Below are 21449 nucleotides of genomic sequence, written 5' to 3' on the forward strand. Positions count from 1 at the left end.
CGATATTGAATAGTGTCTGACTGTAAACCGCAAAAAGACTGTTTAAATATGAATTGCGTGTCTGTGTGTAGGCTAAATGATGAATGAACGGCACAGACGCGTGCGCGCTTTGTTTACTACAGTTATACAGCGCGTGTCTGTGCCGTTCATTCACTCTCGCACCTAAATTAGTAAACGTTATCTTTACATGAACACATCCAAACTATATTGCTATAGCCTACTAAGATGAGTAAAAATAGACTGAAATATGTTGAAATAAAATGTCTGTATAAGCAACAAACTGCAAATTCACATGTCTATGCTAATATATCATACACAATACGTTACAAATATACTTATTGTACATTGATGTTAAATATAGTTTAATAAATAATGCTACATGATAAATAGAAGGCTTCAAATAGACCCTGTAATCGACGATCGGTATCGGGTGATATAGCTTCCAGTGATCGGTGATCGGCCCCAAAAATCCCGATCGGAGCACCCCTAGCAAAAATTCTAGGCGAGAACATCCATTAGTCAAAAGTCTTGTGGACACAAAATTTAGTAGGTGTTTTGTGGCCTTATTTTAGAAACTTTAAGTTTTAGTTTTTTCAATAACCATGCATAAACAATATTCTCTCAAAAATACAAACATGTACATACATGTTGCTCAAATATTATGGTAGCCCTGTTTGTGCTAAATAGAGTGTAATGACAACTTTGCCATTAATATGTTTATAAGCAACTGAAAAAAGGACAAATGTCAGAGCATGTCAGAACACCTCCAGGTCCCAGAAAACACCTTAGACCCCAGAGGGTTAATTAACAGAATTTTTGGGGGGTGAACCATCCATTTAAATGACAAATTCAGGTTTGACTGAGACACATGCTAAGTGTGTACTCACATTGTCTCCAATCCGCAGGTAGAGTTGCTGCAGGATGAGCAGATCTCTGCAGAGGAGAGTTCGGGTCATGGCAGTCTGGCACACAGCTTGACAGATCAGACTAGCGGCCACACTGCTGCCGTACAGCTGAGAGAGACTAATACGCACTCTCAGAGACTGACCTGCAACAAACATCACATCAGTGCTGGTTAGAGGAATAGTTAAGACAAACATTAAAAGATATAATCATCATTTAAATCACCCCATAGTCATTTTGAGGGTTAGTTCACCCAAAAATGAAAATTACCCCATTTACTCACCCTAGGTTCATCCTATGACATTCTTCTTTCAGACAAATACAATCGGAGTTATATAAAAAATGTTCTGGCTCCTCCAAGCTTTATAATGTCAGTGAATTGCTGTTTCTGTTTTGAAGTCGATCAAAGTGCATCTATCCATGATAAAAGTGCTCAAAACTGCTCAGGCGGGTTAAATAAAGGCCTTCTGAAGTGAAGCGATGTGTTAGTGTAAGAAAAATATCCATATTTAAAACTTTATCAACTAAAAAAACTAGCTTCCGGTAGACGGCCGTTCAAAGCGATTTACGGCGAAAGAGTAAAACTTAACGCATGACGAACGCGGAAGAGCAGAGGATAGAGCAAAACAAAACACAAGTCCTGAATAAAAAGTCTAAAATTTAAATTTTTAAAGAGAAATGTGGGAGGAGCTTGATTTTGTTGCCAAGCGCTGTTTGTTTGAACTGTGAGAGGCGTCTAAGCTTACGCTACTCCTACATCATACATGGATCACGGGTTACTCTTGTGGCGCAAATGTAAATATTGATATCTTTCTTACACGAACACATCACTTCAGAAGGCCTTTATTAACCTCCTGGAGCCGTGTGGAGCACTTTTATCATGAATGGATGCACTTTTATGGACTTCAAAACAGAAACAGCAATTCACTGCCATTATAAAGGTTGGAAGAGCCAGGAAATTTTTTAATATGACTCCGATTGTGTTCGTCTGAAAGAAGAATGTCATACATACACCTAGGATGAACTGAGGGTGAGTAAATCATGGGGTGAATTTCATTTTTGGGTGAACTAACCATTTAATCCACGAAAGAAAAAAGAACAAATGCACAAAACAATAATAATATTCAGTTGTTTGCCCCTCAACAAAAGCAGATTGTGACCACAAAAACTAAAGATGTATGCTAGAATTTAGAGCTGCACCATTATGATTTTATCTACAAGCCATTCAATTCCTAAGCAAATGAAACACCAACTTCCCATTTTCTTCACTGACTGATACCTTGATTGTTGCACAATGCATATTTGCACTTTTTTTGTCTGTATTTATATAGTATATGTTGTGTAACAGAGACATGCAAAGTAAGAATTTCACTGTGTCGTCAAAACCATGGTGTTTTTACTCTGCATATGACAATAAATATCTTGAATATTTAATGTATTACAACCAAGGTTTGAAATGAACACCCGTCAATCCGCCAAATGCGGGCAAAAATCAACTGTGGCGGGTAACGCTGTCAAATAACTAGACAATTTGGCGTGTTACTTATTGTTTACTCTCTTTGCTGGGTAAGTTCTTGTAAGACAAATCTGTGCAGATTTAGCACAAATAAATTTTGAATAGCATTTATTTCAAACATTCTTTTATTCATATTTGTTTTCTCTTTTTAGTTGATAGAGTATTTTCTTTAGTTCTAACTGCATGGGACACGGTAAACACAGATCTATGCTTTGCATTGGAAAGATTAACTGGTACAGTTGAAAAGAAGCTGGATAAATTTGGGGACATCATTTACGCATATGGAAGTGAGAGGTTTGGTGTGGAAAAAAGGAAGGAAAAAGTACAAAATACTCCTGCTGTATCTAGACGGCAGCAGAAAATTGAAGGGTTAGTTAGAGAAAGGAGACAGCTGAGGAAGCAATGGAAAAAGCAGAACAAAGTCAGGAGGAGGAACTCAATCTCTTACAAAGGGCCATAAAAGGTAAGCTTGCAACATTACGCAGAGCTGAGCGCCTACGGAAACGCTACAAAAAGAGCGAGGGCTAATTTCTATAAAGACCCATTCAAATTCGTAAAGAAGTTATTCACCAGTGAGAAGAATGGCACTTTAAAAGCATCTAGGGTTGAGCTAGAGAGATATTTGGAGGAAACGCATACAGATGCAAAAAGGCATGAGCCTATGTCTATTCCGTCAGATATCCCACCTATCAATCCACCAGAATAACAAATGGAGGTCTGTGCACCTAAGTGGAAAGAGATAGAGCAGGTTGTGAGAAAGGCAAGGGCTTCATCATCTCCAGGGCCTAATGGAGTTCCGTACAGAGTGTACAAGTGTGCTTCAGGAGTTCTACAAATTCTGTGGAAATTGATAAAAGTGGCATGGGAAAAGCAGGTTGTACCTAGAGCATGCTGCCGAGCAGGTGGAGTCTTTATACCTAAAGAAAAAGATGCTACAAGCATCAGTCAGTTTCGTCCTATTTCACTATTCTACTACTACTCCTATCTCACTATTCTCCTACTACACTATCACAATCCAGACGGTTGTCATGTGGGAACCGCACTGTGGTTGCAGCAGTTGTGTGTACTGACGCGTGTTAACACTAGACAGAAGGAGATTTACATAACCATATGGAAAGAAGCGTAAATGGATGGAGAAGCATAGGTTACTGTAAAGCTATGTCTTAGTTGGTGCTTATCTTGGCGAAAGCCGAGTAAAAATCAGCATGAAGTTTTAACATCTACTCTCGTGTAATGGAAATCTACATACCACTTCCATATAAACTTGATTTCATAAAAAAGATTATATGTAGTATGTATTAAAAAAAATTTATTAACTATTTAATTTAGCTTATTTTTTTTATGGTCATGAACAATTTTCCACAAAAAAAACATTTTTTTTTTAAACAAACTTGTCTTTTGGGATTAAACTTTTAAAACCTTCCTTCACTAAGTTTTCTCTAACTTTCACACATTAATTTTGATTATGAATTTAAAAGGATAGTTCAACCAAAAAAACATTGTCTTCATTTAATTTCCCTCATGTTGATCCAGAACTATATGACTTTCTTTCATCCGTGGAATCCAAAATATCTATTTTTCCATTCTTTTGTGTTCCACAGAAGAAATAAATCCATACAGTTTGGAAAGACATGACAGTAGGTAAATAATGATAATATTTTCACTTTTTGTGTGAACAATCCCTTTAAGTCTTCGTAGTGATGGCATGCTAATTGTTTGTCTGAAGTTGATAAACACCCCTCTTAGATAACTGCTACAATTAAGTGCCACAGAGAAGTACAAATTCAGAATAATGTGGAACGCTGCCTACTGGTGGTGCAGCGTGTTGGGTTGTTAGATACAAATAGCTGTTGCTATTTGTAACATACAGATAGCTGTTGCTATTTGTATGGTCAATACCATACAAATAGCAAAAGCCACTGAATAAAGGGACTTCAACAGGCGCTGGGGGGAAAAATTTGTCATTGTGAGAAGGTAGTTATTGTTCCTTGCCCATAAATCACCAAAATGAACAGATTTCAACAGCTAATCCGGCTTCTGTCATTTTGTGACTTGTCAATTAATTAATGCAACCAAGGTTTGCGCTAAAGATGTACTGCCAAACTCAATATGTTTTTGTAAAGGATTTTTCTCAATTCCAGTACACCCAGGTAGCCAGAACTGGTTTGCAAGGTTTTTATGGATTACCTTTGTGTAGCTTGGATATTATGCTATCACTGTGTCAGTGTATAACTCAGGGTATCTGCACACTTTTTAAAGTCAAATTTAAGGCTTTTTAAGACCTGAAGAAATAAAAATTAATACCTTACATTAGGGGTGCGCAATATTGACAAAAATATGTCTCAAAATTTTGAAAGTTTTGTTGATAATTAGATGATATTTATATTGTGTTTGTGTACTGGTACCATGGCTGGTTTAGGCCTGTTGTTGACAGCTGACTCACGAACATATATATATTTTTGATATTCTATGCAGTGGTCAGTTCACAGCAGTGAAAGAAATTAACATTTTTTATTAAAGGACAATATTTGCAACCTAAAATTGAGTTCCAGGGGCATTTTCACCCATATATGGACTTTTTTTTTTACTTAGAGGTATGCATTACCTTTTATGTCAAATTCTAACATTCAAATTAAATTATATTAGAATAATAACACAATACCACTGTTACCAGTTAAAATAAATCATTAAATCAAAATACATCTTTGCAGTGCAGAGGAGACACAGAAGCAGCATCAGAACTGGCATTAATATATTTAGACTGCGTTTACAATTGCATCAATTCTTAATTAAATATTTAAATATGAACTGATTTCTAATTGTAACATTTTAATTACAGGGTACTTTAAATGTGAAACTAAACCCGCCAGTAGGCGGCGGCAAGTCTCAGGGAGTCATTCATTCAACCGATTTGTTAAAATGGCTGATTCATTCAGGAAGTGCAAGTGATTGTTCATTGAATCGTTAAAATGATTCATTCAAAACGCGGATTTCAGTCAAGAAATCACAGCTGTCTTTTGCATTAAGACTCTGCTACGGTTTCATTTTGAAATTCTCGTCAGCGAAATAAAGGGAAAACAAACAATATTGACAATATTGTTTATGAAATGTAACTCACAATGTTAATTTAAGTTAACTGTTATATAAAATAAATATCATATTTGCTATTGTGCACGGGAAAACAGCCCTCTTGCTGATGTAATATTGTATGATAACAACATATGATAAAATAGAAAAACTTTATACGTCTATTAGGGAAAATACCTATAACTGCACTGACACATCACGCAGTGAAAGCAAGCATGAGAGACAATGCGATGTCAGCTCGCAGTGCGCGCTCGTACATAGTTAACGTTACAATAAAACAATGATTACAATATCATAATAGACAATACACATCGCACACCCCTACACACATAAAGGAGGAACTTACAATTGAACTGAAATTAACCAGCTTTATTCTTCTCTCCTGCTGTTTCGCGTGCAGGATACAGACGTAATGCTGGCGCGAATGTGACGCGAAATGTCACGTGAACAAGCAAATCCACAAAGAACGAATGATAAATAAAAAAGTACGCTAATTAGATAGTTTTAATTTGGAAAACATTTAGATATGTCTAAGTCAAATTGCCATCGAAAATTTAAGAACTTTCATAGGTAAAAATAAGACCTTTTAAGACTTTTTATGGCCTTAAATTTTTTTAATCTAATTTAAGACTTTTTAAGGACCCGCGGACACCCTGATACCTTGTGTCCCACAAGAAAGTAAGTTATACATGTTTGCAATGACACAAAGTCAAGTAAATGGCAGAATTAGAAATATGTCCTTCAATGACAATGTTTTTTTTTTTTGGGCAAAGTATTCCTTTAAAAATCTCAGACAAGAAGATATTTATCACAGAACCCTTAAAAAGGTGTATTTAATGGTACCAGTAGGTCTGGTGTCCGTCTCTGCATCAGCTTCAAGGTCCAGTTCTCGGAGCAGTGTGTTCATGGCAACAATGGGGTTAAAGATGTCTTGCAGTTTGCTTGCAATATCCTGAATCACATTCACCCTGAAGAGAACATTTCACTTTAGACATCAAATTGATCAATTACTAATGTGATTGCATTAAATCAGTGATACAAGCATACTGACTCGCTGGCCAAAAGACCGTCCAGTATTTTCTCTGACACTTTCTCTGGAGACAGAAGGTCATCAAGGGCTTTCTCCATCTCATAGGCCAGGTCCTCTGGAAGAGACTCGTTCACCAGGCGCAGACACTGAACCAGCTGCAGAACGTCACGGCTCACATCTAAGTCTAATAAAAGGCATGTGATCAGATGAAGACAAAAAAAAGAACAGAAACCCTGACAGCCAAAATGCCACATTTGAATTTAACAGTTGATCATGTGATGCACTGAATGTTCTAATTACACCGGTGTGATTGTATGCATCAAAGGGATAAGTGGCAACAAAATGAGGCACCGAAATCTGCGTTCTGATTCGGTCCGGTACATACTGGTCATATAGGTACTCTGTACCCAACCCTAATTTTAGGCGACTCAAACACACATACAGTACTTCTAGAGTAGCATTGACTGTGATTTGAAACTGCTGTGCTTTACTCTGAAAAATGCAGCGCGTCAGACTATATATTTATATAATTACATCACAACCGTTGCGGTTTGATGATGGCACTGAGCCATCTCACATTCTCGCAACCATGCATTGTTAAAATTAATAAGTTACCGGTCAATGCTGCTTTTTAAAAGCATTTAGCACTTTGAACCCTAGCTAACATGCTTAGGGTGTCCCCCAGATAGCGCAGCACTATCAGAAGCAATCCGTGCATGAAATGCACTGCCCTCTTACCCTCAGCAATTGGAGTCTCCTCTTCAGAAATCAGGTATTCATCTGAGGAAAGATAAAGATGGTCGACTGCAAAGCAGGGTAACAGGAAAGACACAAAGCCCTGGAAAAGAAGAGTGAAAAGATTAGCGATCAACCAATATATATCAGCAATGCCGGTGACATTTTTTAATTATTGGCATCAACCTGTAGGTTTTTGGTCTGTTTGACAGGTAAAGGCCCCAATATACTCACAGAGAAGTTCTTTTTCGTTTAGAGGTAAAACGAAGTTCGAAATGCATGATCAGCGATATACTGTTAGCGAACATCCGATGCCGCCCACACTGCTGAGAGTGGCATCAGGATGAATATTTAAATGTGCTGCACGCTTTCCTCTCAATAAGAAAATAAACAAAAAATTGATATAAAGCATTTTTAATAAAGAATCTGATTATAGCAACGTGGATATCTTTGCACAAGCTCTGCAATTCGGCACTCTAGTAAAGTCACGTCACATTTATTTATATAGCACTATATACAATAGATTGCTTAAAATCAATCAGCTTTGCCGCATTAAACACGAAAAACCATCAGTTTCTCGTTTCATCAGAAGTATAACTTAATTTTATACTATAAGGCAGCTCTCCAGTGTTTTCATGTTTTCACGCACGGACGTCTGACCTCTACAGAATCAACAGAAGAAACGAGCCAGAAAAGATTTCCGCTTGAAAGAAGGCGCACACCTACCTATTATTTAATGATTTCATGCACGAAATTACGTCACATAAGATCATTCTTTGGTTTTGTTTTAAGTATATTTGGGTCTTAAGTGTTAGTAAAACTGGATTTTTATTTTGATGGCACTGAGAACTACAGTGGAGCACAGATGCACACAAGCTCATGATGTATAATTTTGAGCTCCCATTATTTTTTTACTGTCCAGTCTAATAAGTCACACAGCAAAAATTGATTTATTGCATTTAAGCAAGTCTATAAATATCTAAAAGATCTAATTTCATATTCCAGCTATTAGAGCTTTTGAATTGTACATTGTCTAAGCCCGTATAAAAACGTGTTTATTCTGCATGTCTCTGGACTTACGAATGTTGTGCTCATCATTCAGGAGATTTTTTATGTCACTTGAGGCAACTTTTAATCCTAGAAACTTGATGTACTATATACAATTAGTAACTCAAATTAATGTCATTGAATGCGTACTGTAGCATAGTACTGTGCTGGTTGCAGTGCTTAATTAGTTAAGTTTCGATATGTTCTAAGATTAGTGGAATTATTAGTAAGTGTAGAGGTAAACAGAACAGTTCCCAAAAAACAAAAATAAAAGTAATATTTCTGCATCATAATGTCAGACAGAGCATTAAAAATAATTGAAGTAAGTTTAGTAAGCACCAGTCAGGGAGTGTCCTGCACAGGCTGGAGATTCTCATGAAATCCATATTCAAATACAAATTATTGCTTTAAATAAACGATTAGGTTACATTTGATTTATGAATCTCATAATTTTACAATTCTGATCAATATTCAGCCAGAGTATTGTGTATAGAGTAAAGTAATTGTGAGCATGGCATGAAGGAGGCTTCAGAAAAAAAGTCGCTGTTGGTTGAGGCAATGTTTCTATATCAGGCTGATCAGAAAATCAAACAGCTATCTATAAATGAAGCATTCAAATTAAGAAAAGCGACGTGTGCTAAAGCAGCAAATAGGGACAATTTTGATTTATTTGACCCACATACACACATTCTTACTTTACTTCAACAAAAAGTAGTGAGGCTGAGATCTGGTACCTTCTTGAGGACGCAGACCATGGCTGTGGAAGGGCTCACATGCAGGGCGAGTGGCGTGGACAAAACGTCCTGGTACTGTACGCAACATGCGTAAAACTTCGACCAGAACTCCACCTGCAGCAAGCGGTAGTCTTCCTGACAGAACTCGTACTCGGTCACACTGGACTGAAGCTGAACACAATTTTTAATTAAAATTTTGGTGGTAACACAATAAATGAACAAAGGGGAAAACAGCAGAGCCTTACCTCATTTTCCACTGCGACAGTGACCTCTTTCTTCAGCTCCTCCCATGATAAGTCAGAATATCGCTCTGTACTTCGTTTGTAAATCTGGCAGAAAAGAATAAACTCTTAATAAATACAAGTATAAACGTTTGTATCAGCATGTAAGTTGCTGCTTGTTGTGGAGTGATCAGATGAAAATGAGGCTCAGGCACCAACATTTGAGTGAGCTGTGCTTTCTGATGTGTCGGTTGTGGTTAAAAACTGTACATAACTTTTCCTGTAATGCAAACTGCTTATTTATTCATTTAACTCCCAAAATAGTATTTGGGGACCTTGATTTTTCTGATATTTGCCATTTAAAGGAGATGGCCTCAGGGAACTTTAATTGAATACCCCTTGCTCTACAACCCATTAAGTGTGAATGAAAGTAAATTGAGATTTGTACCTGTAGAGCTTTAATGATGGCTGAGGCTGTGAAGCGCAGTGGTGAAAAAAGTACATCAAGATAGATTTCCTGTTTAAAAACAACGTGTTAGGGAACTCAAAAAAGGTACAATGTATGACACACCAGTTTCAGCGTTCACATTGGAACCAGATACACTTACCCGTGGGTCTTGGTCTTCACCAATCTGAACTTCCTCCTCTGGTGATGGCTGGACAAACACCTGGTTCCACATGCGCGTTGTGTTACTACATTTGAAAACATAAGTTGCAAAGTCAGACAAAAGCAGCAAATATTTATTTATATACAGGAGAAACTTGAAAAATTAGAATATCGTGCAAAAGTTATAATTTTGATGATTATGGCTTACAGCTTATGAAAACCCCAAATTCAAAATCTCAGAAAATTAGAATATAACATGAAATCAATAAAAAAAAAAGGTTTTTAAATATAGAAATGTCGGCCCTCTGATAAGTGTATTAATCATGCATATGTATATAGTTATATATACTAAATATATTAGTTTCACCTTTTAATTTGAATTACTGAAATACACAAACTTTTGCACGATATTCAAATTTTTCGAGTTTCACCTGAATATTGTGGGGGACTTGCATTTTTTCCCTTAAAAAGACTTAATTGAAGTAGTTTCATCTCTAAGAAACAAACCACTAATGAAATATTGTATAAAACTTGGCAAAGATAACAAGGTTTTGTGATTTTTTGCAAATTGCCTTTATGAATGTGCTTGTTAGCACATTGTACATTTAATGTGGTTAAAGTTACAATTGTCTCTGACTGCATTTACGGACCAGAGCTGAGCCATTATTTTTAACCTGAAAATGCTCACCATCTGTATAATTCATAAACGCATATTTATTATGCACACTACAGTCAAGTTATTGGTCATTTCACTGTCCAATGGTAATGCCTTAACTGCAATTTCTAGTATTGCATCCTTCTCATGGGCATTTAATAATTTTGACTTTCTTAGTCGGAGTTAAATCTCTTGTTTGGCTTATTTTATCTGTGAAAGAAAACGTGCCTAATAATTATGCACACCTGAATATAAGGCGTTTTTAATTTCCAACCTTCATGAACAATTATATATCACTTACAAATTATTAAATACAAAATGCAAAGTAGTTTTTAAGATTAATGTGGTTTGGAATTGGTAAAATGTGCCTGGAGAAAAATTAGATCAGAAAATCAACGTGCCTAATAATTCTGCACGCAGTGTAATGTGACTGGGTGCGACCTGGACTTATCAGTGAATCGTGAGATATTTTGCTAAATAAAATGATCCTTCCGTCTGCATCATCTCAGTGAGCTTTTATGAGGGTTTACGCATGTGCAGTAAGGTCAATTTAGCGTTTTCCAAAATTTCAGTATGGATGAGAAACTTTCGGAAAACGCTAGTAGACGGGGAGCTTTTTGAAGTGAAAGCGTGGTCTTCAACTCAGAGCCTGGCCAATTTATCGGTGTGCCGATTTTATCAGCCGATATGAGCCTGTCGCAGATATTTCAGTAGCGGCGTATACGACACAGATATGCCACCAAATTTTTTTTTTTTCACAGAACATTTAACGCAGATAAAATGCTTAGTGTAACAACTGTGGTGGAATTTTCCATTGAAAAATCGATAAGTAAACTGTCTTTTAGATTGAGTCATGTTTCTGACCCTAAGAATCTGACCTTTTGGTTATCTAGCCTTAGGATAAACTTTTACCTGACTTCCCCTTTGGTTCTAATATTATGACTAACTTTTACCTGACTTCACATTTCTTGTCTAACAATATAACAATCTAAAATCTTATTTCTTTTTCTTCCATCTAACCTTCTGACAAACTTTTGACAAGGTAACCTTGGACAATGTACCAGAACGTACTGTTTTTGTCCGTATTGTGTTATGATCAACTGAACTAATTAACCCTTTACAATGTTTATTTGAAGATTCGAGATATTTTTTTGATGTCACTAGCAGAGGGTAAAGCATGGGGGGGGGGGGCTTATTTTATAAATTTATCCAATCATATTCATACAAAGTGACATGTTTGTCATGCTGATGCCATTTTGATATGTCTGTCTTTTTCCTATAAAACCTGATGTTTACTTTTAAAAATTTTTTTTTTTAGTATACTATAATTTTGTGAGATGCTCTGGAGAACTTCTCTGAGATCTCCAAGTCGTGATTAAAAGCATTTAAAGGTTTAGGTCGATTATTCCTGCGCAGGAGCAAGTTAGTTTAGAAGAACAAGTTACAGGTTAGACACTAAAGATTCTTTTTCCTAAGTGATCGTGTCAATAGGGGACAAGACGTCGTTCGACTCTTTGTGAGACTCTTAGGCGGGGTAGGATTGCGGCTTAGGCGACAACCCGTGCGTTCAGAGGTAACTCAACTGAGTATAATATTTTCAGGTGTCAGAGACACCCGATCTGAATCAGGTGCGTGGGGGAAAAATCTACGACACAACGTAGTTTGCGCGCTCCATTGTTTTCTATTTGCGACCCATGTGACTGTAGTGACACCAACCAACCCTTTCACTTCAGTAAAAGGAGGTCTCTTCAGACACGGTGTAAGATACACACACATTAGCTTCCACTCCACTGACAAGGTATGAAACCTGTTTAGCTAGCTGATGTAGCAAATGAGTATGATAAGCTCCTTGTGAGAGAAAAAGACGGGGACATTGTTGATTTATGTTATAGCATTGCGTCTCACCAGGTGACAACATAGCGTTAAAGGTGCTCTAAGCGATGTCACGAGTTTTTTTAGGCCATAACATTTTTTGTCACATACAGCAAACATCTCCTCACTATCCGCTAGCTGCCTGTCCCCTGAACACACTGTAAAAAAAAGCGGTCTCTGCAGACACCCCAGGCTCCACAAACAGCAACAAAAACAAACTGGGCTTACCCGCAGCACTAAACATAACAAACTGTTCCAGCCAATAACCGACAAGAAGGATTTGGGGGGTTAGTGTGCGGATGAGGAGGAGGGAGGGTCTATCTAGCCTCCGTTTTGTTTGACAATAGTTCGAAAGTCAACAAGAAGTGACATCACCAAGGATCGCTTAGAGAACCTTTAAAATGCCATTCAACACTCATGCCACCACCGCACCGGTAACTAGTTAGCAACTTACTGTTAAGACACCGCTTGACTGCTTCAGCCTGAACAAGATACCGGTAGTTGAACCCAATATAATCAGTGATGTTGTCTACACTGGATGTGGCGCGAGCAACAAATCTCCGACAGTTAACTGATGCCCCGTTCTGCTTTGTAACGGGCACTTTGCAGCGTCCAGGGTAAACAGCTGTTGCGACGCGAGCAACAACGGCTGCATCCGGTGTAGAGACAGTGTTAAAGCCCATTCTGCCTATAACGCTACGTTACAACATCAAGCAATTTTCCAATAATTTATATTGGGCCATTTTGCATAAACAGTAGTTTCACGTATATTACATATTGCTGACTTCTTATGTACAATACTTTTATACTATTTTAAATATGTAATTAAACATGTTTTTCATTATGTTATTATTACTTTAACTTTGGTAAAAAGATTTGAGTTCCTTCTCCACTGGTAGAGACTAGAGGAATTAAGACTAATAATAGAAGATAACAAGGTTTTTACCAGTGAAACTTTTGATATATTTATTGATTGATGGAAGTTATTTTTTATATAGCATGACTAAATAAAAAGACAGTCATTAGTAATGATTATGCAACAGTATTAAGAATATAATATAGAATAGAACATGCAATATAAAACTAGTTTGGTTACAGTTAAAACACACACACACACACACACACACACACACACACACACACACACACACACACACACACACACACACACACACACACACACACACACACACACACACACACACACACACACACATATATTATACTTTAAACATATATATATATTCTGTTTATGTATACTGTGTATTCAGTACCAGTCAAAAGTTTGTAGACACGAATGGGAAAGTGTCCAAACTTTTGACTCTTTTGTCCTTTGCTTTAATAATGTCAAATTTATTTTTACATCCAGGAGCAATGCAATAGTGGCCTCCCTTTTGTCTTCTGATGCCCTGTGGATTTCCAGTTCACATCTTTCACTGTCTCGTCTTTATCCTTTACTATCAGTCCTCCTTTATCTTTAACTGTCTCTATTTATCTCACATTTATTGTGTTTTTTTTTAAATATAATTTGATTACATTGGAAATCCATTTACTAAATGTTAACTTGACTGCTTTATTTCAACTTTAGTTCATAGATTAAGTGGGCTATTTCAAATGGATTGTTTATTCCATTTTTTGCCCGTCCTCTGGGGGTGTGTTAGTTGCAGCGCATATCCCAAGTGAAAATACAAACTCCACATTACTCACTGCTCAAAACTGATGTACTTCACCACAGTCTGGTTGTCATTATCCAGCCAAACAGCCCAAATATCAGTTGCCGTCAAGACAAAATCCACTACTGTCTCCTGTTTCACACAAACACATATAATACAAACACATAAAAGTACAATTCCATCAGTAATCATATAAATGATTCAATGTTACTGTACTGAACTCTACCTGTGTTGAGAATAGTGTTGAGATGTGATCCAGGCTGTAGCGATTGTTTTCACTGGCCACCAGCTGCAGCACACAGAACTGACTGCGATTGGGAACTGCGAGGTAGACCGCGAGACACAGACCGATGGATGAGGAGAAGAAGAGTCGGAGCTTATGAGCTTGTGCTGGAGAAACCTTCACATCGCCACGACCCACGGGCATATATTCCAGCATATCAGTCACCAACAGACACATCTGATGCTGAGAGACAAACAAGTAATACATCAATGTGATTGGCATGAAACTAGATAAAGGAGTTAAATGCACACAGATGAGGTGCTACACATAGTTGCTGACATTTACAGACACAGTAATTATATCTTGATACGAGAATGAAGTTGGATGTATGGATAATCAGGAGCTAAACTAACCTTAAATGACCACATCCGCAGCTTATGATCTTGACACAGCGCGAATACAAACGTGTCGTCCTCTAGCTGGTGGACAGCCAGACTGATGGCTACATCAGACGTGTTCTGATCGCCCCTGTGAATGGGATCATTACTTTAAACCGTTTCTGCTCTGTTCTGTGTGATTCAAATAACATTTGAATTGTATGCAAAAGACAATGTACCTGATAGCAGTAGGCATCCAGCCGGCCAACCGCTGCATCATTGAGCTCTGTTTAAGCTCCAGAATTGACACGGCCCCTTTTTGTAACAGAAAAAGGAATCATGATTTAGTAAAACACAGGTATCTGCACATTGTTAACTCATAAGACTTCTGTTCATCTCTAGAACACAAATGAAAATATATATTTAATAATTTTTTTGTAAAAATGTAAAAACGTAATATCGTATTAGACAGGACTGTTAGACAGATCGTAAACTAATGAACACTGAGAATGTGAGCAATGTTTGTTTGCTCAGGCTCTGGCGTTCTCAGCGCTGTCAAAATAAAGGTCCGCTGCGTCGTCAACATAAATGTCACAACAACGAGCGCGGCTTACGTCACTTCAAAGTTCCTCCCTGGTGGCTAGTTCCTCGAACTAAGTTCCTTGAACTATCCGGTGCGAAAGCCCCTATGGTGCTCCATTATGCTGGAAAAAGCATGGATCTTCAGAATCAGAATCATCAGAATCAGAATCAGAAAGAGCTTTATTGCCAAGTGTGCTTGCACACACAAGGAATTTGTTTTGGTACTGAGGCTTCCAGTGGACATATACAAATACAACATGAAACATAATACTACAAATTATAAGAATAAAAAATAAAAATATAAATATATGAGAATAAAACTATCACAGTTGGGTTTAGTCAGAATAGACATTTTCAGATTTACAGATTATGAACCTATTTACAGTGTTTTGAATATTATAAATAAATAAATCTACATGTAAGTATCACCTGAGTTGTGGGATATTGCACTAAACAGTGGGAGTATTGCACTTACAGGCATATGCCTTGGGAGGAGTGTTAACTGTTCAGGAGGGAAATGGCCTGTGGGAAGAAACTGTTCCTGTGCCGAGATGTTCTTGTGGCCAGTGATCTGAGTCTCCGTCTTGACGGTAACAGTTCAAACAGGTGGTGTCCAGGGTGAGTGGAGTCTGTGATGATTTTACCTGCTCTCTTCCTCACTCTGGAAGAGTACAGGTCCTGGAGGTTTGGCAGGGGGGCACCAATAATCCTCTCCGCAGTCCGGACTGTCTGTTGTAGTCTCCTGATGTCTGATTTGGTAGCTGAACCAAACCAGACAGTGATGGAAGCGCACAAGACAGACTCAATGACGGCTGAGTAGAACTGAATCAGCAGATCCTGTGGCAGGTTGAACTTCCTCAGCTGGCGAAGGAAGTACAGTCTCTGCTGGGCCTTTTTCACAGTGGAGTCAATGTGATTGTCCCACTTCAGGTCCTGAGAGATGATAGTGCCCAGGAACCTGAATGACTCCACTGCTTCCACAGTGCTGTTCATGATGGTGAGTGGGGGGAGTGCTGAGCTGTTCCTCCTGAAGTCCACGATCATCTCCACTGTTTTGAGCGTGTTCAGCTCAAGGTTGTTATAACTGCACCAGGCAGCCAGCTGTTCAACCTCCAGTCTGTAAGCAGACTCGTCACCGTTTCGGATGAGACCGATGACAGTGGTGTCGTCTGCAAATTTCAGGAGCTTGACAGTGGGGTCTTTAGAAGTGCAGTCATTAGTGTACAGGGAGAAGAGCAGTGGGGAGAGAACGCACCCTTGGGGAGCACCAGTGCTGATTGTGAGTGTCTTGGATGTGTGTTTCCCCAGTCTCACTCGCTGCTGCCGGTCCGTCAGGAAGCTGGTGATCCACTGACAGATCGAGGATGGTATGGAGAGCTGGGTCAGTTTGGCTGTGAGAAGACCAGGCATGATGGTATTGAAGGCCGAACTGAAGTCCACAAAGAGGATCCTTGCATAAGTCCCTGGTCTGTCGAGATGTTGCAGGATATAATGCAGTCCCATGTTGACTGCATCATCCACAGACCTGTTTGCTCTGTAAGCAAACTGAAAGGGATCCAGCAGGGGTCCAGTGATGTCCTTCAGGTGGGCCAGCACCAGTCTTTCAAACGACTTCATGACCACAGACGTGAGAGCGACAGGTCTGTAGTCATTAAGTCCAGTGATTTTGGGTTTTTTGGGGACAGGAATGATAGTGGAGCGTTTGAAGCAGCAGGGAACTTCACACTGCTCCAATGATCTGTTGAAGATCTGCGTGAAGACCGGGGCCAGTTGGTCAGCGCAGGCTTTTAAACAAGCAGATGAGATGCCGTCTGGGCCTGAGGCTTTCCTAGTCTTCTGTTTTTTGAAGACTCGGCTCACGTCCTCCACACAGACCTTAAGCTCAGGTTGGATGGCAGGAGGGGGGAGTGATAATTGGAGAACAGGAGGTGATGCTGAATGTGTGAAGTGCAGATCAGACCGGGTGTGTGGTGTGAATGAGGGCTTTTCAAACCGGCAGTAAAATGAATTTAAATCGTCAGCCAGGTGTTGATTGTCCACAGATCGAGGGGATGGTGACTTGTAGTTGGTAATGTTCCTCATGCCATTCCAGACTGATGATGGGTCGTTGGATGAAAACTGCTTTTTCAGTTTATCAGAGTAGTTCCTTTTAGCAACTCTGATCTCCTTTGTCAATCTGTTTCTGGCCTGGTTATACAAGATTTTATCCCCACTTCTGTAAGCATACTCTTTGGCATGACGAAGGTGTTTGAGTTTCCCAGTAAACCATGGTTTATCATTAGTGAATGATAAGAATGTCCTGGTAGGAATGCATGTATCCTCACAGAAACTTATATATGATGTTACAGTATCTGTGAGCTCATCCAGATCATTGGTAGCAGCTTCAAAAACAGTCCAATCAGTGCAATCAAAGCAGGCCTGTAGATTCTGCTCTGCTTCATTAGTCCATCTTTTTACAGTCCTTATTCCAGGTTTAGCTGATTTCAGTTTCTGCCTGTAGGTCGGTATGAGATGAACCAAACAGTGATCAGAGAGCCCCAAAGCTGCCCGTGGGACGGAGTGATATGCATTTCTTATTGTGGTGTAACAGTGGTCCAGTATATTACTGTCTCTGGTGGGACATGTAACGTGCTGTCTGTATTTTGGTAGTTCACGGGAAAGATTTGCTTTGTTAAAATCCCCAAGAATGATTAAAAGAGAGTCTGGGTACCTTTGTTCCGTTTCAGATATTTGTTCAGCCAGCTGTTGTAGCGCCGCGCTCACGCACGCGTCTGGAGGGATGTAAACATTCACGAGAATGAAAGAGGAAAATTCCCGAGGCGAGTAGAAGGGTTTACAGTTTATGAAATGTGCCTCTAAATTAGGAGAGCACATCTTCTTCAGTGTTGTTACATCTGAACACCAACTTTCGTTAATGTAGAAACACAATCCACCACCTCTCGTTTTCCCCGTTAGCTCCGCGATGCGATCCGCTCGGAACAGCTGGAAGCCCGGCAGATGTATTGCGTTGTCCGGTATGGCTTCACTCAGCCAGGTTTCAGTGAAGCACAAAGCAGCAGAGTTTAAAAAATCCTTGTTAGTGTGGATGAGGAGAAGAAGTTCATCCGTTTTGTTAGGAAGGGATCGGAGATTCGCGAGATGAATGCTGGGGAGTGCAGTGCGCAGGCCGCGCTCGCGGAGTTTAACCAGCGCGCCGGCTCGCTTCCCGCGTTTGCGTCTGAACGCGCGTTTGAACAACAACGCTGCCCCTCCGACGAGAATGTCCAGCAAAACGTCCGAATAATCAAAAACTGTAGAAAAGGTTTCTGGTGTGTGTTTCCTAATGTCCAGTAGTTCGTCTTTGGTGAAACTGATAGGAAAAGAATGACTAAACGCAGAACAAACGAACAAAAACAACACAATAGCTGGAGAGCTCCACACCGAGGCAGCCATCCGCGGCGCCATCTTGGATCTAATGATGGTGACTTCTTCCAAATCTTCACCAAATTGCTCCTGGATCGTTGGGAGAAGTTTCTCTTGCAGGACGTTTGTTACCATTCTTTAATCCTGGCAGTGTTTTTGAACCTCTCTTAGAAGATCTGGTAAATGCATCTTTCAGGTGCAATATTCTTTGCAGCAATTTCCTTGCACATGAGATCTTGACGCAAATTGATGATGGCTGCACATCTTTCTTTGGAGGTAGTTCATTTAGGAAGTTCATTTTTTGGCAAATTAAGCTTTTTGCAATTATTTAAAATGCATCTTGTCACTCTGCACATTAATCCAGAAACAATGTGAATCAGCACCAAGACAACTGAAGCAGAAAACTTTGTGAAACAAAATTTATGTCAATGCCAATTATTTTGGCCATTGCTGTACTATGTTAGCAATAAAACAGGGCATCCATTTTCTGTCAATGATCCAGCTCTATGCTGCATCCAGTGTACACCGCATTGATTAGAATTAGTTCTATTTGCTTCCGATGTGCTGTGCAGCAGACAGCCTGTGTATATTTTAGGGGTGACCCCGAATAGTCGAAGATTCGATGCAGCGATAGGAGGAGCCTGATTCGACTACCAATCTCACAGTCGAATCTTCGCAGAGGTTATAAGGGTGCTCAATGTCTGATTTCACATAGAACTACTGGTTTTCTGTCAATACGTTAATATAGGAGCCTATTATGATAATGCTGTAAGTTCAAATGTGCAAAGGAAGAAGCTTTAAATAAATATTTATTATCGTGCATGAATAAATCCAAACACCCCGTGACAGATTTAAGTTTCACTTTCGATACGTGACCGATAGAGGACCGTTTTGGCGGCAGGGATTTAAATCTTTAAAAATGTCTGGGATAAGAAAATCTAAAGTGTGGATGCACACCATCAGAAAGGATATTTTCCCAGACTGGATTTAGCATCAGAAAAACCATGATTGAAAACCTAATAACGCTTCTGCAGGCCAACGTTAACAAGTTGGTTTTCCTCGGGACATTCTAAAACGCTTAACTTGAAAAAAGATTTTAAAACGCTAGGGCACTTTTACATGGCTTAATTAATGTATAGTAGGCTACCTCATTAAGAAACCATACAATGTGCAGATAAGCAGATGAACCCAGAATATGAACGCAACGTGTTCCTCCTAGTGATCGACCGATGTATCGGTTTACCGATATTTTTCCCGATATTTAAGCATTTTCCCATAATCGGGAATCGGTTTTGTAATATCGGATTTTCCGATAAACGGCGCCATCTTGGGGCCGTTTTGAGAATTCCGCCATTGCAGCCCGCGTCTGAGGAGATCAGTCAATAACAACTCTGTGCACAGGTAAAGTATATGTTCTACTTGCTTTGCTTTAATTATTCAACTTTATTTAACATAACAGACATGCATGCAGAAATGAGATTTGAGACATAAATGCCTGATATAGTTTATTTATGCAGCTTGGTTCTAAAAAATTGAGACGAACTCATTGAGCCACGTAGCGTAATCCGTCATGTCCTTCCCCAATAAAGACGTAACTTTACATTAATTAAATAAAACAGACATGAATGAGTGCATGTTGAAAATAAAAGCGCTGAATTTAATTCTCTATCTGTTGTATTTGCTCACCATTAGTCTCGAAAAAAAAGTTCGTTCATATTGCTGAGCACTCACTGCGTTGATGATCAGGAATGCTCAAGCACGGCCACTGAATGAAACTTTTGACAAGATTATCTTGTTTAAACACCCTAGATTATATTATCATTTACTACATAGCAATTATTTCGCTAATACACATCTAAATATACCGCTTTGTGGAAATTAATTATTTATTATCTGCACGCGCGATCGCGGTTGAGTAACGTATAGCCTAATGTTATAGTTATGTGTAAATGCATAGATAAACAGCACTTTGTCATAAAGCATTTCATGATCTAGACCGACAAAAATATTAATAATAATTAATAACATACTAGTTGGAAAATGCAATGATGTATATGCTGTTTTGTTTGTTACTTTCCTGATGTTATAGGCTATTCCAGCTAATATTATGCAGTGAATTAATATTACCCATGAATTATTCCTCACTCTTAGTTTAAACCTATTAAACGGCACATAAACCTTCTAAAACTGTTTAAAATGAATTACATTTCTGCAAAGGTGATATGACTCCCCTGTCAATTATTTTTTCCATATGAAAACATTAGACTTTTAACAGTTATTTTGCCTATTGTTAACATTGTTGCTGTTGATGCTTATAAATGATATGTATAATTTAGATATAAATTATATAATGTAATAATATAAATGTTTTTATTGTAATTTGATTAGTTTACCATTTATGAAAACAAATAAACATATCCAAATATGTTAGAATAGTTTTTGTGCTTTATTTTTTACCTCATCAAAGCTTTTATTTTTAAAAAAAGACACTTAGTAACAGTGCACTTTATTTTTTGGACTCAGACCCCTCTATTTATTTGTGTATAAATATAAAGGTTTTTTTTTCGTATGCAAGGAGGGAGTGATTGTTATAAATAAAATGGTTTGTTCAGTTCATTTGTGTTGTAATAATTGTGCCAAAAACAGAAGTATAACAGTAAATAAATATCTGTTCTGCATATCGGTTATCGGGCACATACACATGCAAATAATCTGTATCGGTTATAAAAAATCAATATCGGTCGATCACTAGTTCCTCCTATAGAAAGTCACGTAAAGCGTTTTC

General features: G+C 38.5%; 1 protein-coding gene across 1 annotated transcript in view; it reads right to left on the reverse strand.

Annotated features, from left to right (window-relative positions):
• Positions 1 to 21449, reverse strand: part of nup160 (nucleoporin 160) — a 105565-nt gene that overhangs the window by 51611 nt on the left and 32505 nt on the right. The window contains exons 5-16 of the mRNA XM_077211309.1: positions 14920 to 14995; positions 14717 to 14831; positions 14307 to 14546; positions 14115 to 14212; positions 9882 to 9966; positions 9722 to 9790; positions 9298 to 9381; positions 9053 to 9223; positions 7275 to 7374; positions 6558 to 6720; positions 6350 to 6474; positions 888 to 1048 (exon numbers count right to left, since the gene is read on the reverse strand). Of these exons, the coding sequence (XP_077067424.1) occupies positions 888 to 1048; positions 6350 to 6474; positions 6558 to 6720; positions 7275 to 7374; positions 9053 to 9223; positions 9298 to 9381; positions 9722 to 9790; positions 9882 to 9966; positions 14115 to 14212; positions 14307 to 14546; positions 14717 to 14831; positions 14920 to 14995 (1487 nt within the window). The remainder of the gene's footprint in view (positions 1 to 887; positions 1049 to 6349; positions 6475 to 6557; positions 6721 to 7274; positions 7375 to 9052; positions 9224 to 9297; positions 9382 to 9721; positions 9791 to 9881; positions 9967 to 14114; positions 14213 to 14306; positions 14547 to 14716; positions 14832 to 14919; positions 14996 to 21449) is intronic.

This window comes from Siphateles boraxobius, unplaced genomic scaffold (genome assembly GCF_051911475.1).
Source record: "Siphateles boraxobius isolate OS27281-9 unplaced genomic scaffold, OSU_SipBor_1 65, whole genome shotgun sequence".
In the NCBI taxonomy this organism is placed as follows: Eukaryota; Metazoa; Chordata; class Actinopteri; order Cypriniformes; family Leuciscidae; genus Siphateles; species Siphateles boraxobius.